The 27,765-nt window shown below is 48.0% G+C and overlaps 1 protein-coding gene across 2 annotated transcripts; it reads right to left on the bottom strand.

The window, feature by feature from the left end:
* Positions 1-1,819: 1,819 nt before the first annotated feature.
* On the bottom strand, positions 1,820-27,331 carry NAT14 (N-acetyltransferase 14 (putative)). Of its 2 annotated transcripts, XM_029585321.1 has the most exons (3): positions 27,239-27,331; positions 3,805-3,927; positions 1,820-2,975 (listed from the first exon to the last, which is right to left on the bottom strand). In XM_029585321.1, the coding sequence occupies exons 2-3, from the start codon at positions 3,883-3,885 to the stop codon at positions 2,445-2,447; spliced, it is 612 nt and encodes a 203-aa protein (XP_029441181.1). In that variant the 5' UTR covers positions 3,886-3,927; positions 27,239-27,331; the 3' UTR covers positions 1,820-2,444. The 2 variants fall into 2 exon arrangements, with proteins under 2 accessions (XP_029441181.1, XP_029441180.1); XM_029585320.1 differs by lacking the exon at positions 27,239-27,331 and having other exon boundaries at positions 3,805-4,387.
* Positions 27,332-27,765: the final 434 nt, after the last annotated feature.

Raw genomic sequence — 27,765 nt, 5'->3', positions numbered from 1 at the left:
AAACCAGCTTCTGGCAGCAAAACCTAGAACACAGCCCTAAGCAGCCTGATCCCCACTTGTAAAGCCTCTTATTAGGATAAAAGTGCCCGGAATACTGAAAGTAAAATGTGCTGCCAAGCCACATATTTTACTCTCAGAACTTAATGCCTGCCCAAGGGCAGGCATTAGGTTCTATGCAACCCTGAAAAGTGTACAGAAAAGCAGAAAATACTGTACACCCTCCGACTTAATATCCTAGTGATATTGTCGTCGAACCAAAAATTAAAAAAAAAAAAATCTGCCCGCCGGTCAGCGGGTTAGAAAACAGACGCTTAATTTTGCCGGCGTCCGTTTTCTGAACCAGTGGCTGTCCGGTTTGAAAACCAATGCCAATAAAATAGAACGTCTGTTGTCGGGACCCGCTGACAGCCAGCACTACTGCTAATAAGGAGGCGCTAGGGATGCGCCATTGTCCCTCACGCCGCCTTATTAGCGCTCGGCCTCATTTGAATAGAGAATCACGCACCCAGGAGAGGTGCCTGGGCGCACGTCAGGAGAGCTGGCGCTCAACAGGGAGCGCCGGCTCTCCCGCACTTTTTAATGAATCGGCCTGTTAATGTGGGAGCAACAAGATGGGTGAAAAACTTAAAACACCTGCCCAGAAGAGAAATGTTGTTGCTGGATTAAAGATTTCAAATCCACCAGCGGAAACCTCCCACTACTCTCTCCTGCATGAACAGAAATTTGAATGAGTGCACTCTGGGTACCCATCACAGAGGTACAGAGTCTCTCTCAGGGTAATACATGCCCCAAGAAGGAGGGGGGGGGGGTGTGGCCATATGCTACACCATTGCCAAAAGTCAAGAATGCGTGGAATTGGCACAAAAGATCCACAGTAGTGGGGGAGTAAGGGGTAAAGCCTGGGAGGGGCACAGAGGATCCTCAGGGGTGGGGGAGTAAGGGGTAAAGCTTGGGAGGGGCACAGAGGATCCTCAGGGGTGGGGCAGTGAGGGGTAAAGCCTGGGAGGGGCACAGAGGATCCTCAGTAGTGGGGGAGTGAGGGGTAAAGCCTGGGATAAGCACAGAGGATCCTCAGGGGTGGGGGGGAGTGAGGGATAAAGCCTGGGAGGGGCACAGAGGATCCTCAGGGGTGGGGGAGTGAGGGGTAAAGCTTGGGAGGGGCACAGAGGATCCTCAGGGGAGGGGCACATAGGATCCTCAGGGGTGGGGGGAGTGAGGGGTAAAGCTTGGGAGGGGCACAGAGGGATCCTCAGGGGTGGGGCAGTGAGGGGTAAAGCCCGGGAGGGGCACAGAGGATCCTCAGGGGTGGGGGAGTGAGGGGTAAAGCCTGGGAGGGGCACAGAGGATCCTCGGGGGTGGGGGGAGTGAGGGGTAAAGCCTGGGAGGGGCACAGAGGATCCTCGGGGGTGGGGGGAATGAGGGGTAAAGCTTGGGAGGGCCACAGAAGATCCTCAGGGGTGGGGGAGTGAGGGGTAAAGCCTGAGAGGGGCACAGAAGATCCTCAGGGGTGGGGGACTGAGGGGTAAAGCGGAGATCTGCGTTATCAACTTAGGAAGAGTTGAAACATACTGGGCTAACCCGGAGGTCTTTATCTGCCACTATAACCTAAGCAAGGCATACATGCAGTGAATAAATTCCTTCGGCACAAGACGACACTCTTAGGCCATCACAGCACTAAGCTCTCCCACACCCTGACCTCCCTGCCCCACCTTTTGAAGGAGCAGCGGGTAAACCTGGCCTGGAGGCAGGGGCATCAGATCTCCAGCCTACCAATTCCCGGCCGCGTGGCCCCTCTCGTGGAATAAGAGCCACTGTCAGATGCAGGATGCAGAGAGAAAATGTCCCTGCAGTGGCGGGTTTTCTAACCATCTGCACGAGGTCTCTTACACCATAAGAGATGTTTCTTGTGGCAGCTGTTCATTTTCCCAGGCTGATTTGTAGAAATGGTGAGGAAAGCAGAGATTCAGACAGCAAAGGCCATTTTATCATCCTCCACCGCCTTCTATTCTCCTTGCTCATGTTTGTAGTGACTTAAGTAGAAACAGCGACCAACCAGACTGCAGAGCCGCTCTTGCCAGCTGGCTGTCACCTCCCTTCATTACAATAAATATTAATATTAATTTACCGCCCCTTCTATGCTTCCCAGTATCCTCCCTTTTCCCAAGACTTGCAGTGCTTTGGAAAACAGGTGTGCAGTCACCCTGGGATTGCCCAGCATGGTCCCTGCCAACGTTCCAGGCACTTTCATTTTCTAGATGGGCGTTAAATTATGCACAGATGAACGGTAAGCAGCCGCGGGCTCCTGCCAGAGAACGAAAGAGGTGCACTGTGCAACTTACAGGAAAATCTGTACTGGCTCAAACCACGACAGAATGGACGCCTCAACAAATTGCCCTGCTGTTAAATGTTCCCAGATGCTCCCTCCCCGCCTCCCCACCCCCTCCCTACAGCCCTTTCCTGAATTCCCGCACCACGGTGTACCCCAGCCAGTCCCGACCTCCGGCAGTGCTGTAGCCGCCCTTTTCAAACAGTGCCACAGCGGCCGTGGCCACCACCGAGACGCGGGCCACCGCCACGGCGAACCCTTCCCTCCGGGCCTGCTCTTCAAAGAAGCACAGCAGAGCAGTGCCCACCCCGGAGCGCCGGTACCAGCGGCTCACTGCCAGCCGCCTCAGCTCTGCTGCCCTGGGCTCCGCCGCAGGCTCCAGGGCCACGCAGCCGCAGATGTCTTCCCCGCCGTAGACGGCCACCCAGATGCCACGCTGACTTCTGGCGCCCAGCGGCCGGAGGTCTGGGGAGCGCCAGAGGATGAGCTTGAGGGCGGCGACGGTGCAGAGGACAGGCAGGAGCAAGGCGGCCAGAAAGGAGTGCAGCAGGAAGCGCAGGCCGCTGCTGGCCACAGCCAGCAGAAGCAGAGTCGGTGGCCGCGTCAGGACATACAGGATCAGGCGGTTCTCTGTGTCCTTGAAGCCCTCCTGCAAGGTCAAAAACAAACCAGCTTATTCCAAAGTTTGCTGGTTAAAAAATCAGTTTGACTTGTTTTTTTTTACATGCTACGACAGAAAATGTAAGGTAAAGCCAGGGGTTGTTTTCTCTGCAGCTCACTGTTAACATTGGACTACAGGATGGACAGCAGCTAGAGGAGTAAGACTCAAGAGCAGCAACAGGAAATTATCTCTTCAAAGAAAGGGTGCGAAATAAATAACTTCCCAAGGTAGGTGGGTGGGGGCAAAAGCTATCAAATTTCAAGAAAGTATGGGCACAGGATCCTTGGGGGTGGGGGAGTGAGGGGTAAAGCCCGGGAGGGGCACAGAGGATCCTCGGGGGTGGGGGAATGAGGGGTAAAGCCCGGGAGAGGCACAGAGGATCCTCGGGGGTGGGGGAATGAGGGGTAAAGCCCGGGGAGGGGCACAGAGGATCCTCAAGGGTGGGGGAGTGAGGAGTAAAGCCCGGGGAGGGGCACAGAGGATCCTCAGGGGTGGGGGAGTGAGGGGTAAAGTCTGGGAGGGGCACAGAGGATCCCCAGTGATGGGCGAGTGAGGAGTAAAGCCCCGGACGTGCACAGAGGATCCTCAGCGGTGAGGAAGCATAGAGTAAAGCCTGGGGGATGGGACTGGAGGTTTGTATAGCCCCTGCAATTGTATACCTTAATCAGGGTTGGGGCTTTTTTTTCCCTCAAGTTCAGCTCCATCACATATAACTGAAAAAAGCCTTGAGACCAGTATCCAGCAGTTATGAAGTGGCCATGCAGAATCCCACTCAGCAACTCTTAGTTTTATACAGGGGCAATGTTCCACTAGTTACCTTCAGAATCTCCAGGACTATCTGCTGCTCATCTTCTCGCATCTCCCGGACACCGAGCTGGCTCTCATCCAGGGATGGCATGACTGTGGACCCAGGACTCGGCTGGAGCCTTCTAAGAGACCCCTACAGAGACACAGAGAAAAGATGCAGGCTGAAGGGAGAACAGGAGCCTGCAGCTCTCTCTACAGCAGACCACCCCTAGAATCTGCATGGAGCACCCATGGCATATGCAAATCCTGCATGGCTCGCTCTGTACGATATCAGTTGGACTGCTCACTGTTTATGCTGTTTGCACAGATCTCCCTCAGTACTCTGCACAAATCTTTCTCTCTCTACGTTGCTCTCTGCATGGATCGCATTCTCTGACTTTCTGTGCACAAATTTCTAATGTCATTCTTTGCATAAAGTCAATTTCAGAAGGCATTTGCACAGGAGAAATGGAGAAATTACTACTTACTTGATAACTGTGTTTCCTTTACAGGTGAAATAGGTGAATTTCATTTTCCTTAGTGTAGACAGACTCAGGACTAGTGGGTTTATGCTCCCCTGCCAGCAGATGGCGACAGAGCAAGCTGACATCACAGTATACATAACCCTGCAGTGACCGCAGCCTGCTAGTATTCTCTTCAAAAGCAACTGTGGACAGACTAGCAAAAATCTTGATTAAAAACAGTCAACCATTACTGTACACAACCAACAAGAAACACTGAACTCAAGCAAGGAACATATGAACCCCAATCTAGGGACACTTGCCAGTAATCTACTGGAACACGTAGCCCCACAGGAGGACCACTGACAAAATCATTTGGCAGCCGAGGGCGGGAAGCCGAGTCCATCTGTCTACACTAAGGAAAACAAAATTATCAGGTAAGTGGTAATTTCTCCATTTCCTAGCGTGTAGACAGATGGACTCGGGACCAATGGGATGTACCAACGCTAGAGGAAAAGCTCCGCTGGTGCCGCCTGGGTCTCTGTTTCTTCTGCGCCAGTAGAGGGCACTTAGTGAATACCTGTCCCCAGAAGCCGGGAAACGATCCAGCCTAGTTGCCAGAGGGGACATTCTTCTAGGCTGTACCTATGCTTCCCCCCCCAACTAACACTCCCAGAAACCATCCTGAAGGACGGACAGGTGTTCCCCTCACTTACCCTGGTGGACTCGGGGGCCGGGGGGAACTTCGTTACCCGAGCCCTGGTACGGGAACTGCAGTTGCCCATCAGCACCTGTGACCATCCCTTATACATTTCATCCAGCTACGGAGAGCCCCTCCCGGGGTATATCGGGTTTACGACCAAGGCCCTGCGCCTCCGAGAAGGACTCCTGCATGAAGAGCAAATCTCCTTCTATGTCCTCGAAAAGGCGGTACACCCCATAGACTTGGGGCTGCCTTGGCTCTAACAACATTTTCCCCTGCTTGACTGCGGAACCCTCCAGCTCGCCAGCTGGGGTCCGCGCTGTTTCGAGAACTGCTTACAGCAAGTGCAGCCTCCGAAAGCTATCCCTCTGGCCACTTCCTGTGGGCCTTCCTCCACAGTATCGAGATTTCACGGATGTCTTCTCAAAAAGCAGAGCTGAGATTTTACCTGAAGATTGGTGCTTTGACTGTGCCATTCACCTGTTGTCAGGCACCCTTCCCCCAAGGGTAGAGTGTACCCTCTCTCTCCTCCACAGTCCATGGCCATGTCCCGCTACATCCAGGAAAACCTCGATAAGGACTTCATTTGACCTTCCACCTCCCCGGCAGGAGTGGGGGTTCTTCTTCGTCACCAAAAAGGATGGCACCTTGAGACCTTGTATTCACTACCGCAGTCTCAACGCTATTACGAAGAAGGATAGATACCCCTTGCCACTCATCGCGGAACTTCTAGATCATCTCAAGGCTGCCAGGATTTTTTCAAAGCTGGACCTGCGTGGAGCATACAACCTCGTCCGTATCCGACCAGGAGATGAATGGAAGATGGCCTTCAACACTGGAGGTGACCATTACGAGTACCTTGTGATGCCGTTTGGCCTATGTCATGCTCCTGCAGTGTTCCAGCACATGATGAACGAGATCTTTTGAGACCTTCTATATGTCTCAGTGGTCGTCTATCTCGACAAAATCCTCGTGTTCTCCCAGGACATCCAGAGCCACCGTCAGCAAGTCGGGCAGTGCTGCAACGCCTCCAAACCCATCAGCTCTATGCCAAGCTTGAAAAATGCTCATTCGAGCAAGAAAGCTTACCCTTCCTATGCTACATCATGTCCAGCCAAGGATTCTGCATGGACCCTGAAAAGGTCCGCTGTATCCAGGAATGGGCCCGACCCTCTACTCCCCGGGGGCTCCAGAGGTTCTTGGGGTTTGCGAACTTTTACCGCCACTTCATTCCTCAATTCTCCCAGCTAGTAGCCCCGCTGACCACACTCACCCGGAAAGGGTCCAACACCAGAACTTAGCCACCTGAAGCAGTCACAGCTTTCACCAAACTCAAACAGGCCTTTCTACAAGAACCTTGCCTTCGGCACCCAGACCCGGAACGCCCCTTCATCTTAGAGGTGGATGCCTCCTCCCTAGGAGTGGGAGCAGTTTTGAGCACCAAGTGGCAGATTCTGGGACCCTATGGCCTTGTTCCTTCTTGTCGCGCAAATTCACGCCCGCCGAGCACAACTATGGCATAGGGGACAAGGAAGTCTCACCATTAAATTGGCTCTGGAAGAATGGCGACAGTGGTTGGAGGGGGCATGTCATCGGATCACTATATTCACGGATCACAAAAACCTTGAGTACCTCCACCAGGCGCAATGCCTCAATGCCCGTCAGGCCCGGTGGTCGCTTTTTCGCCTGCTTTGATTTTGAGCTTCGCTATTGCCCAGCCGAAAAGAATGCCCGGGCAGACGCCCTCTCCTGCTATTTTGAAGCCGATGAAACTCCGGATCCACCAGCATATATCATAGATCCGGCTAGAATCCTCCTAGCCGCTGCCCTGCCAGTGCCCCCCAGGAAGACAGTGGTTCCCACAAGACACCGACAGAGGGTCCTGGAATGGGCCCATGACTCCTATGTGGCAGGACACTCAGGCCAGTGCCATACCCTGGACCTACTTAAACGCTACTACTGGTGGCCATCTGTGGCACGTGCTTATGAAGTGTAATTTTTAATGATGTATATTGTTCTGTTTATATTGTTCACTTTTTAATTATGTATGTTTTTATTTTTGTAAACCGCTTAGCTGGTCAGGTCTCTGCCCAATTTTGCGGTATATAAATCTTTTAAATAAAAATAAATAAATGTCAAGACCGATGTAGAATCCTGCCCTACCTGCGCCCAACACAAGTCGCCCGTAGGACGAGCTTGGGGACTCTTACAACCTCTGCCTGTCCCCAAGCAACCGTGGACTCGTCTCTCAACCGATTTCATAGTGGATCTCCCAACTTCCGCAGCTGCACTGTCATCTGGGCAGTCATGGACCGTTTTTCGAAGATGGCCCACTTCATAGCACTCCCGACCCTTCCCTCCACGCCAGAACTGGCGCGCGCCTTTTCACCTCACATGTCTTCCGGTTACATGGTCTCCCCCGCCACATCGTCTTGGACCAGGGTGTGCAATTCACAGCAAGGTACTGGCAATTCGTTTGCCAAACATTTAACGTCCACTTGGGATTCACCAGTGCTTACCATCCCCAGGCCAACGGGCAAGTGGAGAGGCTTAATCGCACCCTCAAGACCTTCTTAAGGACATTTGCCAATGCCTGCCAAGACAATTGGGCCAAACTGCTCCCGTGGGCAGAATTTTCGCACAATTCCCACACCAGCTCCCCCACGGGCACCTCCCCCTTCCAGGTGGTGTACGGGAGACAGCCCGGGCCCCCCTTTCTTTATTGCTCACTGTACCCTCCCCGGCCGCTCAATTAACAGTCACCAACTTGCATAACCTTTGGCGGCAGACCAAAGAACTGATCCAAGAAGCCGGCCTATGGGCCAAGAAAACAGCAGACCATCACAGACGACCAGTCCCCCGTCCCCCCCCCCAAATTTAATCCAGGAGAGAGGGTCTGGCTGAGCACACGCCACATTCACCTTAGGGTCCCCTCCATGAAGTTCACACCACGCTACATCGGCCCCTTCCCTATCGCTCGGCACGTTGGGCCAGTATCTTACCAGCTATGGCTGCCACCCTCTCTCAAGATCTGCAACGTCTTCCACGTCTCCCTGCTTAAACTCCTCATACTTTCATGGCCATCCCACAAGTTGCCGGAGCCCTCCAAGATCTCAGCAGAGGAAGATCAAGTTTTTGAAATCAGAGAGGTCCTGGACATCTGTCGCCGACATCACCGGTGGGAGTATCTCACCTCATGGCAGGGCTTCGGGCCTGAAGAGAACACATGGGAACCTGCCTCCAATATATTGGACAAAAACCTCCTGCGCCAGTTCCACTCTACTCATCCCCAGAAGCCTAAACACTTGGGGAGGGGGCTTAAAAGGGGGGGGTAGTGTTGCACGGGTCAGCCGCACAGCCAACCCCGCTTACCGGCACGGCAGGATCCTCCTCCGACTTCGTTCTTGCTATGGGCAATCCTCGTCGCTGTTCTCTGCGGGCCCTCCTGTTCAGGGGGCCAGTGCAGACACTTGCCGACCCGCATGTCGGCAAGCCCCCTAGGCACACGTGTGTGAGTGCCTCCCCGCCTCTTAAAGGGCCAGTGACAAAGGAATGCCACGACCCAGGGATATGACGTCAGGGCCCTATTTAGCCTCAACTCTGGCTATCCGGATTGCCTCTGCAACAGGTCCTTCTCCTCGTGAGCTGCTGGTTGCTGTGTGTTCCTGCTCCTGTGTTCCTGCTTCCGTGTCCCAGTTCCTGCGCCTGTCTCCCGCTTGGTTTGTCTTCTGCCTCCTCACCTTGGAACGTCTCTTGGGTTCTGCCTGCCTGCCGCCTGCCCCGACCTCGGAACATTTCTTGGATTCTGCTTCTCTGCCGCCTGTCCTGACCCTGGCCTGTCTAACCTCTCCTTCGCCAGGAACCCTCGCCTAAGTCCTGCCATCCCCGGCACCCAAGGGCTCAACCCATGGGGGAATGAGGGCTGGTATAGGTGAAAGTCCAGCCTGGGTTCCTGCTATGACCAGTTCCGCCTGCCGACAGTGGGGACCTGCGGAAGCCTCTCCTACAGGTAGCGACAACCTCGGCTAAGGGTCCACACCCCGGCAGCAGCTAACACCCTGCTTATCCTTAACCTACTACCAGGGGGGGATGGTCCCACCAGGACCTGCCAACCTCCTGGGAGGATGATTCTTTTTTTTTTTTTTTATTCAGGTACAGAATGCAGGTTTTGCACCATCTCCATCTGCTGGAGACAGAGAAATACTGAAGAGATGCAGGTGGCACACTGGGTTAAAAGGCGGTGTCTGCGAAACTCTCTGTCTCCATCTGCTGGAAGGGAGGCAAAACCCAGGAGTCTGGACTGATCTGGGTACGTACAGAGAATACAGGCTACCATCACTGCATTGTCCGACATTACTCGGACCACTTGATCCTGCAGTTTGTGGCTGAAGTGCAAGCATGCCAACCAGACCATCTGGGCTTCCAGGCGATTGATGTTCCAGAGGGACTCTTCGGCATTGGATCATCAGCTCTTGACAGTGAGCTCCCCAAACCTGGAGACTTGCATTCGTCGTGAGCATCAACCAGGTTGGGGAGGTCAAGGAAACATCCTTTCTCAGATGAGCCTCCTGCAACCACCACTGGAGGCAAAAGCAGATTTCCTTCGGCAAGTGGAGCCGGACCAAACAGTCCAGAGACTGCAGGTTCCAACAAGACAGTAGTGAGCACTGAAGAGGACGCATATGTGCCCTCGCCCACGGCACCACTTCCAGGGTTGCCACCTTCAAACTGAACACCTGTAGATAGGACCACACTGTCAGGCATAAAGGGCTCACCAACTAACGCACTTGTGCCATCAATTTCTGAATCCGAACTTCTGGCAGGAAAACCTTGCCTGCCTCGTGTCGAACTGAACATCCAGATATTCCAACGACTGGGATGGCTGAAGACTGCTCTTGGCCAGGTTCACCACCCAACCGAGCTCCTGCAACAAGGAGATCACCTTGCGGGTCACCAGGCGGCTTTCTTCCTGAGACTTGGCTCGAATCAGCCAGTCGTCCAAATACGGGTGCACCAGGATCCCTTCTCTTCACTGCCACTACTACCACCATGACCTTGGAAACATTCTGGGAGCGGAAGCTAGACCAAAAGGCAGCATCCGAAACTGATAATGGAGCGTCAGCACCGCAAAACGCAGAAAACGTTGGTGCTCCAAACGGATGGGAACATGAAAGTAGGCTTCAGACAGATCCAGGGAGGTCAGAAATTTCCCTGACTGCACTGCCATTATCATTGAGTATAAGGTTTCCTTGCGAAAAGGAGTCACCCTCAAATGACGGTTGACACTTTTTGAGATCCAGGATGGGATGAAAGGAGCCCTCTGTCTTGGGCACAATGAATTAAATGGAATATCGCCCCATACGTTTTTGAGACGTAGGCACTGGAACCACAGCCCTCAACTAGAGGAGTTTTAGAAGTGTAGATTGCACTGCCTGCTTCTTCTTGTTATGCGTGTTGTCCGTGGCAAACCCACGGCACGACCCCCTCACCTTTCCACAGGGACTCCAGCCTCTGGTTCCTCCTTGCTGGCGGTGGTGGATTGCCAGCTCCATCCTCGGGTCTCCCATGGTGCCTCCGGCTCTGCCACAGTCCCTGGCATTCCTGGTCCTGCTGCCACTGCTCGTCTGGCCTCTCCGCGTGGCCCGCGGAGAGACGCCACCACCCGCACCGTGCCCCTCCCTAGGCGCGTGTGCATCGCTGATCCTTAAGTAAGGACCATGGCGAGAACCTAGCTGCGGCCCCGGGTGAATGATGTCAACCTATTCATAGTATTTAAGCTCAGGCTCCGCTCCATAGCATTGCCTTTGCAACAGGTCTCCTCGCTGGTCGAGTACTCGTTGCTACTAAGAGATTTGTCTCTTCCCTGCGTTTCTGTTCCTCGTTGTTCCTGGTTCCTGTTTCCTTGTTCCTGCCCTGCTTATGCTTTGGATTGATTACACGGACTTTGACTCTGCTTCGCCTGACCACGCTACAGCCTATCTCTACAGACCTCTGCTTGTCCGACTACGCTATTGACTATCTCCGTGATCAGACCTCAGCCTTGCTTGCCACTCCTCTGGATCACCGCCAGCCCTGACTCACGCCTACAATTGGACGCCTCTTCTGCCTACTCCCTGGATGTGGATTCATCAGGCTTCGGCCTACCTTTGCTCGAGTGCCCTCTTGTCTGCCTTCATTGCATTGGCGCCCGAGTTTCCAGGACATTATCCAGTCCGGAGTAGGACTGTACCATCTCTCGCCTGCTGTCTCTGGGCTGAACCAACTTCTCCTGCAACTATATACAGAGGTCCACCTAAGTCATGCCGGCCCCGGCACCTAAAGGCTCAACCCGCGGGGAACGAGGGCTGGTATAGGTGAAGCTCCAGCGGCCTCTGTCTATCAGCCCACTCCACCTGCCGACGGTGGGGACCCGTAGGTCCTTACCTACTGGTTGCATCAACCCCACTTAGGCCCAAGGGTCCACCTCCAATGCAACACTTCTATGGGGAATGGCAAGGAGACACCTTGAACACGTCCCCAGGAACACTGCAAAATTCCAGTGCATATCCTTCTCATATCACCTCCAACACCCACTGATCCAATGTGATCTCGACCCACCTCTGATAAAAAAGAGAGAGGCATCCCACTATCTCTTGTTTTCCGAAGGTGGGTCGGCAAACCTTCATTGGGAAGCTCGGGAGGATCTGACCCCTGAGCCCACTCCTCTCTTGAGTTGTCTGGGATGAAAAACTGAAACCTACTGAAAGGCCAAGTCCTCTGAAAGGTCGATCCTCTGTAGGGACGAAACCACTTGGAACACTGGAGACGACCCCTCATACCAAAGGGGGCGCTGTAACTGCTTCTTATCCTCTGGCAACATAGGAACTGGAGATTCGCCCCACTTACAGGACAATTTCTCCAACTCGCTTCCAAACAAGAGCGAGCCTTTAAAGGGCAATTTTGTAAGATTAGCCTTGGAGGCTACGACAGCTGACCAATGTCACAACCATAGTTGACGCCTGGCCGCTACCATCGAAGCCACTCCTCTGGCCGAAGTATGGACCAAATTGCAGCCCCCCATCAGCTAAAAAGGTGGCAGGGGGTTCCATAATGTTTCTGGAAGACACTCCAGAATCATCAACTTCTTGAGAGAGAAGCAGACAAGATCGTGCCACTTTGGGTGCAACAGGAGGCAATCTGTAAAGTCATCACCACTGCTTCAAAGGCTTGCTTAAGGATAGCCTCAATCCGCCTATCATGCACATCCTTCAAGGCTGCTCCTCCCTCTACGGGGATAGTCATCTGCTTAGAGATGGCACAGACCAACGCATCCACTTTGGGGAAACGTAAATGCTCCCTCACCGCTGGATCCAGGGGGTACAGACCTTCCAATGTCTGACCCCCTTTCAAACTTGCTTCTGGGGCTCCCCATTCAAAATCGATCAATTCCTGAATGGCGTCCATAACAGGGAAAAATAACAAGAGGCTTTATGCAAGGAAACCAAGATGGGATTCTTCTTTGGTTCAGACATGGAATCTGCACCAGGAACACCCAGCATCTTCAAGATGTGGGAAACCAGGGCCGGCAGTTCATCTCTATGAAAGAACCGCAACATGGTCCGATATGGTTCCAATTCCAGAGGAATTTCCCCGTCTTCCAGGGAATCAGGATCCGCCTCATCATCAGTGCCATCTGGGTTCCTGTCGGGATTACCCGCTGCGAACCGAGGCACGTTCCGACACCTAAACATAGGACTGGAAGAGGGAGGGGCCACTGGCAGAGGGTCCAACTTGACAGGAGTGGGCAAAGCAGAAGACTGCGCCTGAAGAAAGGATTGCAAACCTTGAAAAAACTCCACCCAAGAAAAAGCAGCCGGATGCAGGCCAAACCCAGAAGGAAATGGAGCCATCCCCTGCGGAGGAGCCAGTCAAGAATGTTCCAAGATCCCGCGTACCTCCAGACAGATTCTTAGCCAGACCATCACCAGGCTGAGAGGATCCAGGTTTAGTGAAATCAGAGAAAGACACCTCTCCCTGAGCCTCTAAACAGTTCTGAGGGACTGATAAAGGGGGGACAAGATGGCGGCGGCGTAAGATAGACCGGAGGAACGCTCTCTCTCTGTGGATAGATTTCCTGCAAGATGCCTGCTAAAAGAAAGGGTAAAGTGCGCTTATACCCTACCGAGGCCGCTATGCCCTCTTCCCAGAGACTGATTACATCCTATCGATCTACTCCAACCTCGGAAAAAGAGGGCGAATTCCACACTGTGGTTAACCTCAAGGGAGCGAGTGAATCATCAGGGGAGGTGACCTTAAGCCCTCCGTACCTTCAACCTCCTCAGGTCCCGAGATTGTCTGGTTCCTCTCCCTCACCCGGGTGCCGAAGGTTGACGTTGGTCGTGCGACTCCGGATGGTGGGGGCTTGAGAGAGGTTTTGCCTGGTGAAAGCACTGCACTGCACAGACAGAGGACCTGAACAGCATCGGAGCTTGGGCTTGTTTCTTGACTTCAACGCTGGATGGTGAAGTTCTTGGAGGAGAAGTCCATTACCTGCTATTAAGTTCACCTAGAGAATAGCCACTGCCATTAGCAATGGTTACATGGAATAGTCTTAGTTTTTGGGTACTTGCCAGGTTCTTATGGCCTGGATTGGCCACTGTTGGAAACAGGATGCTGGGCTTGATGGACCCTTGGTCTGACCCAGTATGGCATATTATTATGTTCTTATTATAATTAGAGTGCTGGTTGGAGCAGTGAGAATGCCCGGGACAGCAACGGAGGAAGGAGATTCAGCCCATTTGGAAGATATGGGTGAGTCCTTTCATATTCCACCTAGACCTGAGGTTGTAACGCTTGAAGTGCTATGGGACTTAATGGTCGGTTTAGGCCAGTGTCACAAGGAACAAGGGTCAGAACTGAAGCGTTTGAAGAACAAAATTGAAGTACTGGAGGAAAAGGTGGAGAAGCAATCCTCTGAATTAAAAGAACAAATTGGAAAAGTGGAATCTTCAATGTCTAAAAATTCTGACTGTGCAACAAAACTTATAAAGGATTTCAACAATACTAATAGGAGGTTAGAACAACTAGAAAACTATAACAGGAGATTAAACTTAACGTTTGTTAAATTTCCCTAAAGTTTTAGGTCAAGATTTTCTTATAACTCTGAAAAAGTATATGGTAGAAATGTTAAAGTTTGAAGAACAAAAAACTCCTGTAGTGAATAAGCTGATTTTTTTTGCCTATAACATCTAATGTGAGAAATAATCAGAACCAGCCAGAGGCTTTAGAGAATTTAACACAGTTCTTAGAAAGTTCAGTAGAAGACGTTTACGAACGAGGAACCCTGTTGGTAACTTTTTTTTCAATGAGGCTGACTTGAGCCAAATAATGCAGAGCGATTTTTAAAAATATCTCAGCTAGTTTCTTTCCTCAGCAAGTCAGAATGTATCCTGACTTTACCCGTGCTACACAGGAGAGACGGCGTGAATTCCTAGTGTTAAAGCCTCGAGTGATAGCTCTTGGCTATAATTTCTTATTGAGATATCCAAGCAAATGTTTGGTTAGAGCGCATGACGAATCCTTCATTTTTTTTCATACCAGAGCAATTAAAGTCCTTTATAAACGCTAGGAACATAACTACCCAATCCTTAGTTACAATCTAGTCTCTGAAAGTACATCGTTATATATAAGGTTTGGATACGTAAGCCTGTTTCTTTATATTAATTTTCATTCTTAAACTCCCAAAGTTTCATCTCCCCCTCTGTTCCTTCATTACCTTTATTGTGGAGGGCATGGGTAAATGATTAATTCAAGATTGTATGTTTAGATTTTTGGAGTATTTCCTCAATGGATATTATTGATGATTAATGATGTGTTAAGACATATGCTCATGTAGCTCTGATTTGTCTGAAAGTAAGAGTGATTACTTAAATGTAGATGAAAATGAATAAAAATAAAATAATAAAACAGTTCTGACACAGGTTAGAGGAAAGGTCAGGTTGAGATGGCCGAATATGACAGGCAACGCAGAGAGAAAGGCGCTTAGGTTTCTTGCTCACCGGGGCCATCAGTGCACAGGTGACTGAGAAAGTGCGTCCAGCCGGCTCGCGCTGAAAAAATGTCAAGTGCACAAAAACTAGGCGCCCCAGAGTAAGCGCCGCAAAAAAACACACGCACAAACTGCGTCAAGGACTGGGCGCACTACCGCGCTTGGAAATTTGTGTGCACAAAAGGCTTGCCTAAAGCTGGACACACTGCACACACCGACATCCTGTAGAGGGCAGTAAAACTCGCACAGAAACATTGCGAAAACGCCGCCACAGTCTACCACGTGGCGCACAGGCAAAAAGCCTAACGGTGGGGCCTAGCCCACTGGGGCCACTCAACCCACCAGGCTGCCCAGTTCCTCTAACCCACATAGGAGTGGGAACGAACGTCGGAACAACGCACCGAGCACTGAGACTGGAGGAAGTCCTGCAAACCCCTCTATACTGTCTCTTTACAAACTTTTTTTTTTTTTTTTAAACTTACCCGAGCTCAACCCTTACCAGCTGAGTACAGAGACGGTCTCTGGCTGCGGGGGGAGAGGGCATGTGTCGTCACTGCCATGCTCGGCCTCCTGCGCCCGCTGCCTTTCAGCTGTACAATCAGCTAAGTTCACGCCGGGAAACCCAGCTACCGGACCAAGGCACACCTCTGAGGGACCATGGAAATCACCTCAGGCATTCTCAAGTGTGGGAGGGACCATTTGGTATCACCGCAGGACAATGGGGCTGTCCTTTTTCCATGTTAAATTCTCCTTCCAAAATCTGAAGCAATCCCTATAGGGAGATGCACCTTCACCATTTACTGGAGACGGAGAATACTGGCAGGCTGGGGTCACTGCAGGGTTATATATACTGTGACGACAGCTTGCTCCGTCGCCATCTGCTGGCAGGGGAGCATAACCCACTAGTCCTGAGTCCATCCGTCTACACGCTAGGAAACAGAGTTTTACACACGGAAGTGGGTGCACTGGAAACTACTTTACCTCTCTGCATGTAAAATTTCATGTGTTCCATGAATACTCGTGCAGGTTTTACGTGCAGATGAGGCATTCCAAGGGTGCAGAATCGGACCTGCTGGTGTCTCGACAAGCTGGGTCCGTGTTGGCGCCATCGGGTGACGTCACCCACGCCTTGTGGCCAATTTAATTCTTCTTGCCGATGGAGAACTCTCTATGTTATTGAGTACGGCTTTCCGCATATTATTTCAATGGATCGCTTGCTGTGCGTTCGTGGCTCTCTCTACGTTCTTGTTTGCATGACCATTTCTGTGGTTAGAGCTGCATGGGCTATTTCTCTCTACGGTGAGGCCTCGCCTGGAGTACTGGTTCAGTTCTAGAGACCGGATCTCAAAAGGGGACAGAAACAAGGTGGGAGACATCCAAAGAAAGGCAACCGAAATGGAGTGGGATTTGCATCAAAAGCCTTATGAGGAAACTGGAGGCATGAATATGTACACCCTGGAGGACCGGAGAGACAAGAGACGGACTTTTAAATAGCGGAAAGATATTAATGATGCACAAGAAACACAAGGGATATCCTAGTGACTAAAGGATGGAAAGGAAGAAAAGATGTAACCTGTGTTAAGTGGGGTAACCTGCATAGAGTGGCAGTTATTACTCTAAAAAAAACAAACCTACTTGTGGGCAGACTGGATGGACTACTTGGGTCCTTTACTATGTAACTGTATGTATGTTAGTATTTGCCCATCTCTCTCTCTGTATGTAATTGGATCTCCATCTGCACATTGTCTGCTGATTTCTCTCTCCATGTTATTTGGATCTCTCAGTATGCTAGAGTGCATGGACCTCTCTCTGCATATTTTTTTTATATTCCTCTCTACATTACCGTTTTCACTCATCTTTCACTTTAAGGCTACTGTTTGCACAGATGCCGATCTGTAGGTTGTTGCATCCCCTTCTGCAAGTTGTATGCCTGGATCTCTCTTTCCACTTTACAGGATTTCTCTCTCTGTATATTATTGTTTACCCGGATCTCTGTACTTGACCTCTCTTTCTCTGGTACTGGATATTCCTCTCACATTCCTGTTCCCACTGAGCTCACTCTACTTGTTATTGTTTGCCTGGATCTCTCTCTCCATGTTCCTGGATCTCTCATATTATTATTGCCCGGATCTCTCGCTCAATGTTACTGGATCTCTCTGTATATGATTGTTTGCCTGATCTCTCTCCCGATGTTACTGGATCTCTCTGAATATGATTGTTTGCCTGATCTCTCTCTCGATGTTACTGGATCTCTCTGAATATGATTGTTTGCTTGATCTCTCTCTCGATGTTACTGGATCTCTCTGAATATGATTGTTTGCCTGATCTCTCTCTCCATGTTACTGGATCTCTCTGTATATGATTGTTTGCCTGATCTCTCTCCCGATGTTACTGGATCTCTCTGTATATGATTGTTTGCCTGATCTCTCTCTCCATGTTACTGGATCTCTCTGTATATGATTGTTTGCCTGATCTCTCTCTCCATGTTACTGGATCTCTCTGTATATGATTGTTTGCCTGATCTCTCTCCAGATGTTACTGGATCTCTCTGTATATGATTGTTTGTACAGATCTATCCATGTTACTAGATCTCTCTGTATATTATTTGCCCAAATCTGTCTCTCCATATTATTGTTTGCCCAGATCTGTCTCCATGTTACTAGATCTCTCTGTATATTATTGTTTTCCCAGATCTCTCTCTCCATGTTACTGGAACTCTCTGTATATTTATAGTTTGCCCAGAACTCTCTCTGTCCATATTACTGGATCTCTCTGGATATTACTGTTTGCCCGGAACTCTTTGTGTCCATTTTACTGGATCTCTCTGTATATTATTGTATGCTCATAAATCATAAAACCGATATGATTTGATATTTTTTTCAAGAATGTCGGTATATAAAAACTCTAAAAAAATAAATAAATAAATAAATATCTCTCTCTTCATGTTACTGGATCTCTCTACATATGATTGTTTGCCCAGATCTCTCTCTCTCTCTCTCTCTCTCTCTATATATATATATATGTCACTGTTTGCATGGATCTCTTTCTCTGTATGTTATTGAAGGTGCGGATCTCTCTCTATGATTATTTTTTTTGCACGATCTCTCTTTCTGTATTTCATTGTTTGTGCAGATCTCTCTCTTTTCTGTATGTTATTGTTTGCATGGCTCTCTCTGTATCTCATTGTTTGCATGATCTCTCTCGATTTCATTGTTTGCGCAGATTTCTCTCTATATATGTTAGTGTTTGCACGGATCTCTCTCTATATATGTTGTTTGCACAGATCTCTCTCTGTATGTCGTTGTTTACATGGATCGCTCTCTATCTGTTTGCCATTGTTTGCAAAGATCTCTGTCTCACTATATGTCACTGCACGGATCTCTCTCTATATGTTGTTTGCACGGATCTCTCTCTGTATGTCGTTGTTTACATGGATCGCGCTCTCTCTGTATGTCATTGTTTGTATGGATCTCTCTCTGTGTATGTTATTGCTTGCACGGATATCTCTCTCTGTATGTTATTGTTTGTATCTCTCTCTGTGTATGTTATTGCACGGATATCTCTCTCTGTATGTTATTGTTTGTATCTCTCTCTCTGTATGTTATTGCACGGATATCTCTCTCTGTATGTTATTGTTTGTATCTCTCTCTCTGTATGTTATTGCACGGATATCTCTCTCTATGTTATTGTTTGTATCTCTCTCTGTGTATGTTATTGCATGGATATCTCTCTCTGTATGTTATTGTTTGTATCTCTCTCTGTATGTTATTGTTTGTATCTCTCTCTCTGTATGTTATTGCACGGATATCTCTCTCTGTATGTTATTGTTTGCATGGATCTCTCTCGTAGTACATTATTTATGCGGAACTCTGTCTCTTTGTACGTCGCTTGTAAGGATATCTCTCTCTGTATGTTGTTTGCATGGATCTCTCTCGTAGTACATTATTTATGCGGAACTCTGTCTCTTTGTACGTCGCTTGTAAGGATATCTCTCTCTCTGTATGTTATTGTTTGCATGGATCTCTCTCGTAGTACATTATTTATGCGGAACTCTGTCTCTTTGTACGTCGCTTGTAAGGATATCTCTCTCTCTGTATGTTATTGTTTGCACGGCTCTCTCTCTCTATATATATATATGTTATTGTTTGCAAGGATCTCCATCTCGCTATTTGTCACTAGCTGTACCTGGCCACGCGTTGCTGTGGCTCAGTCTGGTTTAATTTCACAATGCGCATTAGCTCTGCTCCGGCCGTCCCAACTCCCTCCCCCCCTTCCCCGGCGGTGGACGGACTGGCTCAGCGACTCTTTTACCCTTTCCTCCTCCTATGTGTAACTGTCCGGCAGTCCCTACTCCCTCCCCCCTTACCCAGCGGCGGAGGTATGGGCTGAGCCTTTTCTCGGAGCGGCGACTCGTCTGCCCTTTCCTCCTCCCCTCTGTGACACCCAGCACGTAGCGCAGAGCTCAATGGTCCGCACATGCACGGTAGAGCTGCTCTCTACTGCGCATTTGCGGTCCATCGGTCAGAGCCCATTTATATTGTAGGTAGCGTGAGTTGCTTTAACGTCCAACAGATGGTGCTGTTTTTCCAAAAAAACATGGTTTTACCTGTCACAGGTGTGACATCTATATAATATAGGTATATAAAAACACACACATATTCGAATGCAACGTTGTGTCAAAATTTCAAAGCAATCGGTGAAGAACTTTCGGAGATTTAAGATTTTGAACAAATGAACATTTACATTTTTATTTATATAGATTGTAGGCACGGATCTCTCTCTATTTCATTAGAACATAAGAAGATGCCATACTGGGTCAGACCAAGGATCCATCAAGCCCAGCATCCTGTTTCCAACAGTGGCCAATCCAGGCCATAAGAACCTGGCAAGTACCCAAAAACTAAGTCTATTCCATGTTACCGTTGCTAATAGCAGTGGCTATTTTCTAAGTCAACTTAATTAATAGCAGGTAATGGACTTCTCCTCCAAGAACTTATCCAATTCTTTTTTAAACACAGCTATACTAACTGCACTAACCACATCCTCTGGCAACAAATTCCAGAGTTTAATTGTGCGCTGAGTAAAAAAGAACTTTCTCCGATTAGTTTTAAATGTGCCCCATGCTAACTTCATGGAGTGCCCCCTAGTCTATGATCCGAAAGAGTAAATAACTGATTCACATCTACCCGTTCTAGACCTCTCATGATTTTAAACACCTCTATCATATCCCCCCTCAGCCGTCTCTTCTCCAAGCTGAAAAGTCCTAACCTCTTTAGTCTTTCCTCATAGGGGAGTTGTTCCATTCCCTTTATCATTTTGGTAGCCCTTCTCTGTACCTTCTCCATCGCAATTATATGTTTTTTTAGATGCGGCGACCAGAATTGTACACAGTATTCAAGGTGCGGTCTCACCATGGAGCGATACAGAGGCATTATGACATTTTCTGTTTTATTCACCATTCCCTTTCTAATAATTCCCAACATTCTGTTTGCTTTTTTGACTGCTGCAGCACACTGAGCCGAAGATTTCAATGTGTTATCCACTATGACGCCTAGATCTCTTTCTTGGGTTGTAGCACCTAATATGGAACCTAACATTGTGTAACTATAGCATGGATTATTTTTCCCTATATGCATCACCTTGCACTTATCCACATTAAATTTCATCTGCCATTTGGATGCCCAATTTTCCAGTCTCACAAGGTCTTCCTGCAATTTATCACAATCTGCTTGTGATTTAACTACTCTGAACAATTTTGTATCATCTGCAAATTTGATTATCTCACTCGTCGTATTTCTTTCCAGATCATTTATAAATATATTGAAAAGTAAAGGTCCCAATACAGATCCCTGAGGCACTCCACTGTCCACTCCCTTCCACTGAGAAAATTGTCCATTTAATCCTACTCTCTGTTTCCTGTCTTTTAGCCAGTTTGCAATCCACGAAAGGACATCGCCACCTATCCCATGACTTTTTACTTTTCCTAGAAGCCTTTCATGAGGAACTTTGTCAAACGCCTTCTGAAAATCCAAGTACACTACATCTACCGGTTCACCTTTATCCACATGTTTATTAACCCCTTCAAGAAAGTGAAGCAGATTTGTGAGGCAAGACTTGCCTTGGGTAAAGCCATGCTGACTTTGTTCCATTAAAACATGTCTTTCTATATGTTCTGTGATTTTGATGTTTAGAACACTTTTCACTATTTTTCCTGGCACTGAAGTCAGGCTCACTGGTCTGTAGTTTCCCGGATCGTCCCTGGAGCCCTTTTTAAATATTGGGGTTACATTTGCTATCCTCCAGTCTTCAGGTACAATGGATGATTTTAATGATAAGTTACAAATTTTTACTAATAGGTCTGAAATTTCATTTTTTAGTTCCTTCAGAACTCTGGGGTGTATACCATCTGGTCCAGGTGATTTACTACTCTTCAGTTTGTCAATCAGGCCTACCACATCTTCTAGGTTCACCGTGATTTGATTCAGTCCATCTGAATCATTACCCATGAAAACCTTCTCCATTACGGGTACCTCCCCAACATCCTCTTCAGTAAACACCGAAGCAAAGAAATCATTTAATCTTTCCGCAATGGCCTTATCTTCTCTAAGGGCTGGATTTTAAAAGCCCTGCGCGCGTAAATCCAGCTGGATTTACGCGCGCAGGGCACTCACGCGCTGGCGCGCCTATTTTGCATAGGCCGCTGGTGTGCGCATAGCCCCGGGGCTTCGTAAAAGGAGCGGGAAGGGGCGTGTCCGGGGGTAGTTCGAGGCGGGACCAGGGCGTGGCGCCGGCCCGGGGGCGTGGTCGAGGCCTCCGGGGCGTGGCGCCGGCCCAGGGGCGTGGTCGAGGCCTCCGGACCAGCCCCCGGGTTGGGTGTTGGCGTGCCAGCAGCCCGCTGGCACGCGCAGATTTACACCTGCTTTCGGCAGGCGTAAATCTGCCAACAAAGGTAGGGAGGGGCGTTTAGATAGGGCTGGGGGGTCGGTTAGGTAGGGGAAATGAGGGGAAGGGGAGGGGTGAGGGGAGCCGGGCTCGGCACGCGCAGGTTGCACAAATGTGCACCCCCTTGCACGCGCCGACCCCGGATTTTATAAAATACACGTGGCTACATGCGTATCTTATAAAATCCAGCGTACTTTTGTTCGCGCCTGGTGCACGAAGAAAAGTACGTGCACGCATAAATTTTTAAAATCTACCCCTAAGTGCCCCTTTAACCCCTCGATCATCTAACGGTCCAACTGACTTCCTCACAGGCTTTCTGCTTCGAATATATTTTTAAAAGTTTTTACTATGAGTTTTTGCCTCTACGGCCATCTTCTTTTCAAATTCTCTCTTAGCCTGTCTTATCAATGTCTTACATTTAACTTGGTAACGCTTATGCATTATCCTATTTTCTTCTGTTGGATCCTTCTTCCAATTTTTGAATGAAGATCTTTTGGCTAAAATAGCTTCTTTCACCTCCCCTTTTAACCATGCCGTTAATCGTTTTGCCTTCTTTCCACCTTTCTTAATGTGTGGAATACATCTGGACTGTGCTTCTAGGATGGTATTTTTTAACAATGACCACGCCTCTTGCACACTTTTTACCTTTTGTAGCTGCTCATTTCAGTTTTTTTCTAACAATTTTTCTCATTTTATCAAAGTTTCCCTTTTGAAAGTTTAGCACGAGAGCCTTGGATTTGCACACTGTTCCTCTTCCAGTCATTAATTCAAATTTGATCATATTATGATCACTATTGCCAAGCGGCCCCACCACTATTACCTCTCTCACCAAGTCCTGTGCTCCACTGAGAATTAGATCTAAAATTGCTTCCTCTCTCGTCGGTTCCTGAACCAATTGCTCCATAAAGCTATCATTTATTCCATCCAGGAACGTTATCTCTCTAGCGTGACCCGATGATACATTTACCCAGTCAATATTGGGGTAATTGAAGTCTCCCATTATTACCGCACTACCAATTTGGTTAGCTTCCCTAATTTCTCTTAGCATTTCACTGTCCCGTCTCACCATCTTGACCGGGTGGATGGTAGTATACCCCTATCACTATAGTCTTCCCCGACACACAAGGGATTTCTACCCATAAAGATTCAATTTTGTATTTAGTCTCATGCAGGATGTTTATCCTGTTGGACTCTATGCCATCCCGGACATAAAGCGCCACACCTTCTCCCGACTGCTCCTCTCTGTCATTGCGATATAATTTGTACCCAGGTATAGCACTATCCCATTGGTTATCCTCCTTCCACCATGTCTCTGAGATGCCAATTAAGTCTATGTCATCATTCACTGTTATACATTCTAATTCTCCCATCTTAGTTCTTAGACTTCTGGCATTAGCATACAAACATTTCAAAGTTTGTTTTTTGTTTGTATTTTCATTCTGCTTTTTAATTGATAGGGATAAGTTAGAATTTTTTAGCTCAGGTGAGTTTTTAGTTATAGGCACTTGGACTACTTTTCTTATAATTGGAACCTCACTGTCAGGATGCCCTAATTCTAATGCATCATTAGTATCCTTTGAAGATACTTCTCTCCGAACCATGCGCTGCTGAGCGACTGTCAGTTTTCCCCTTTGTTCTAGTTTAAAAGCTGCTCTATCTCCTTTTTTTTTTTTTTTTTTTGTATTTAAACTGTTTTTATTTGCAAGCCAAGAGAAAACAATTAGCACAATAAACAACAAACCGGCAAGCGACAGGCCGCAACCATTATACAGCAACAAGCAATATCGTACACAAACAGTACTAACAGTACTAACCCTCCCCCCCCCCCCCTCCCTGTACTGGAGTCCTGATACAAAGCATATAGAATAGAATAAGTGCTCTGAACTAGTGGAACAATGTGTAAACTGGGATGCGGTTGGTAGCCGTGGTGCAGTGAAATCTATGAGCATTAAATGGAATTGTTCGCGTCTAACCATTTTGTATAGGGGTCCCACATGGCTTGAAAGGATGGCAAACGATTCAGGTGCACCGCAGAGAGTCTACCCAATTGATAGTAAGAGAAGAGGCGACGCTGAATCGCGGCCACCGCCGGAGCCGTGGCCTGTGTCCAGTTCAAAGCCAGTTCCGTCCGGGCAGCAATAAAGATTTGTAAAACCAATTTCTGTGTATGAGTGGTATAGTCAGCCATGGGAAGACCCAGCAATACATGCCATGGCTCAGCATCGCATTGTAAATTAAGTAATTGCGTGATCCAGTGGATTACTCCCTGCCAATAGCCCTGTATGCCAGGACTCTATCTCCTTTTAAAGGTTAGTGCCAGCAGTCTGGTTCCACCCTGGTTAAGGTGGAGCCCATCCCTTCGGAAGAGACTCCCCCTTCCCCAAAAGGTTCCCCAGTTCCTAACAAAACTGAATCCCTCTTCCTTGCACCATCGTCTCATCCACGCATTGAGACTCCGGAGCTCTGCCTGCCTCTGGTGACCTGCACGTGGAACAGGGAGCATTTCAGAGAATGCTACCCTGGAGGTTCTGGATTTAAGCTTTCTACCTAAGAGCCTAAATTTGGCTTCCAGAACCTCCGTCCCACATTTTCCTATGTCGTTGGTGCCCACATGTACCATGACAGCCGGCTCCTCCCCAGCACCATCTAAAATCCTATCTATGTGACGCGTGAGGTCCGCCAGCTTCGTATCAGGTAGGCATGTTACCAGGCGATCCTCACACCCACCAGCCACCCAGCTATCTACATTCCTAATAATCGAATCACCAACTATGACGGCCGACCTAACCCTTCCCTCCTGGGCAGTAGGCCTTGGGGAGATATCCTCGGTGCGAAAGGACAATGCATCACCTGGAGAGCAGGTCCTTGCTACAGGATCCTTTCCTGCTGCACCTGGTTGATGCTCTCCAATCATGAGACCTTCTTCCTCCAGGGCAGCACCAGGGCTGCTGTCTGAAGTTGGGACTTGGCTACTCTGTCCCTGAAGGTCTCATCTATATACCTCTCTGTCTGCCTCAGCTCCTCCAGGTCTGCCACTCTAGCCTCCAGCTCGTTCTCTGAGAGCCAGGAGCTTTTTGCATTGCATGCACATGTACAACTTCTCACTGGTGGATAAAAAATCATACATGTGACACTCGATGCAAAAGACTGGGAAGCCCCCCTCTTGCTGCTGGACTGCTGCCTTCATCTCAATTTTGATCAGTTCCTAGTTAAGTTTTAGGTTGCTATGGGAGTAGGAATGTGTCTAATGTCCTTTAAATGTATTAGTGAATTCACTATATGTCTGGTAGTGGTCTACCGGGGTCTGATCAAACTCTCAATAAAGTTTTTGTTGGGTTTTTTTTTTGTGAAAGTGGTACCTGCCTATAAATTAAAGGATGGGCGAGGGGTGTGAAATACAAATAGTCTAACTTCAGTTAGTCAGCCAGAGTGACTCACTGCTCTCTTGATTAACAAATGTTGGTACCTATTCAAACCAAATCATACTACCTCAACACCTTTCCAAGGTGAGTGACTGAGCTGAACTTTTCAACCTTTTTACTTTGGTATATACTGCTCCTAGCTTATTTCTAGCTTCTGGCTACTTTTTGTGGGTTTTTTGTTTTTTTTTTAAATACAAACATTCAGTTCTGCTTACTAGCTGCCTTATAGACTGACTATTTAAATACAAACAGACTAACTTGTTTATTCACTGCGTTACTATTAAAAGCACAAACACACTAAATAATATTCCCAAATAGTTAACTTTGCCCCAATACTTTTAAAAAGACAATGTCCCAAGCAAAAACTTACTGATTCCTTTCAGCCACCAGCAAGGTGATCCTCTCCTCTCAGTGTTAGCACAGATCTCTCTCTCTTTATGCTACTGATTTCTTGGATCTCTCTCTCTGTATGTTATTGTTTGCACGGATATCTCTCTCTCTATGTTGTTGTTTGTGTGGATCTCTCTCTCTCTGTATGTTACTATTAGCATTGATCTCTCTCTCTCTCTCTCTATATATATATATATGTCATTGTTTGCATAGATCTCTCTCTCTCTCTGTATGTAACTGTTTACATGGATCTCCCTCTGTATGTTATTGTTTGCATGGATCTCTCTTTCTCTGTATTTCATTGTTTGCATGGATCTCTCTCTCTCTCTCTCTGTATGTTACTAGTAGCACTGATCTCTTTTTCTCTCTCTCTCTGTCTCTTTGTACGTCGCGTGTAAGGATATCTCTCTCTCTGTATGTTATTGTTTGCACGGCTCTCTCAATATATAATTCTATGTTATTGTTTGCAAAGATCTCCATCTTGCTATTTGTCATTGTTTGCATGGATCTCTCTCTATGTTATTGTAGGCGCGGATCTCTCTCTATTTCATTGTTTGCACAGATTTCTCTCTCTTTATGCTACTGATTGCATGGCTCTCTCTTTTTCGCTCTGTATGTCATTGTTTGCGTGGAGATCTCTCTCTCTATCATTATGTGCATGGATCTCTCTCTCTATGTCACTGTTTGCATGGATCTATCTCGCGCTCTGTATGTCATTGTTTGCATGGCTTTTTCTCTCTGTATTTATTTATTTATTTAACATGTTTTGTATACCGTCATTCAGTTTCGCCATCATAACGGTTTACAGTAATCATAATAGGTAGACAAAGTAACATCAGGGTTTCTACAGTGAGTATAATAGGTGAACAAGTTAGGTAACTGGTAAAAGCAACAGGAAGTGTGTTAGTTGTTATATATTGAAAATGTTTGTCATTGTTTGCATGGACTTCTCTCTGTATATTATTGTTTGCATGAATCTCTCTCTGTATGTTATTATTTGCATGGATCCCGCTCTCTCTGTATGTCACTACATGGATCTCTCTTTCTGTATGTCATTGTATGGATCATTCTCTCTCTGTATGTTATTGGTTGCATGAATCTCTTTCTCGCTGTTTGCACTGATTTCTCTCTCGGTATGTTATTGTTTGCATGGATCTCTCTCTGCATGTTATAGTTTGCCTACATCTCTCTCTCTCTCTGTATATTACTGTTTGCATGGTTCTCTCTCTCTCTCATTGTTTGCACTGAACTCTCATTCTCTGTTATTGCTTGCATGGCTCTCTCTCTCTGTATGTTATCGTTTGCACGGGCCTCTGTATGTCTTTGTTGGCAAGGATTCCGCTCTGTATATTATTGCATCTTCCTCTGCCTATTTTAATTTGCACAGATCACTCTCTTTGGGCTCCTTTTTGGATGGATGACCGCCGGCTTCGCTACCCCCACAGCCGCCTTCCCCCACCTCACCCAAACCCCCTTCCTCCGCCACCCCTCGACGCTCCCCCGCGCCGAGGCCCAAGTACCTGCAAGCTCCTCCTTGCTACCGCCTCTAGCGTCGCGCGCGCGGCCGCGCCTCAGGCGACTGCCTGTCCTCGCGTCGCGCAACTGAAGGCGCCTGCGCGGGGGGGGGGGGGGGGAGGTGACGTCAGCGTTCTCCCCTTACGTTTTTAAGCCGGAAAGCCGCTAAAGGAAGCCTGGAGGCGCGTGGAGAATTTTTAATATATTTTGTCGTTTATCTTATATATTCGTATTTGATTTGGAGGCAGGGAATTAATTGCTGTGCTATTATTACAAAATATAAATGTTAAATATCAAATAATCACCTCAAAATACCATCATTTCAAATTCTTATATACTATTGTATGTGTTGGTGTGTGTATATATAAAGTGGATAAATTACTAGATATGTATTTAATTCATTATAAATATATACATGAATACATACAGATTTAAGTCTAAATGATGGTGTGCATTTGCATTGGACGATGTTTTAGGAAGGATTTTATTTTTAAAACTAAAACGAAAAAAAAAAAACCCTTACAAGCCTCCA

Source organism: Rhinatrema bivittatum, chromosome 19 (assembly GCF_901001135.1).
Source record: "Rhinatrema bivittatum chromosome 19, aRhiBiv1.1, whole genome shotgun sequence".
In the NCBI taxonomy this organism is placed as follows: domain Eukaryota; kingdom Metazoa; phylum Chordata; class Amphibia; order Gymnophiona; family Rhinatrematidae; genus Rhinatrema; species Rhinatrema bivittatum.
This window is presented reverse-complemented; position numbering and strand designations above follow the sequence as displayed.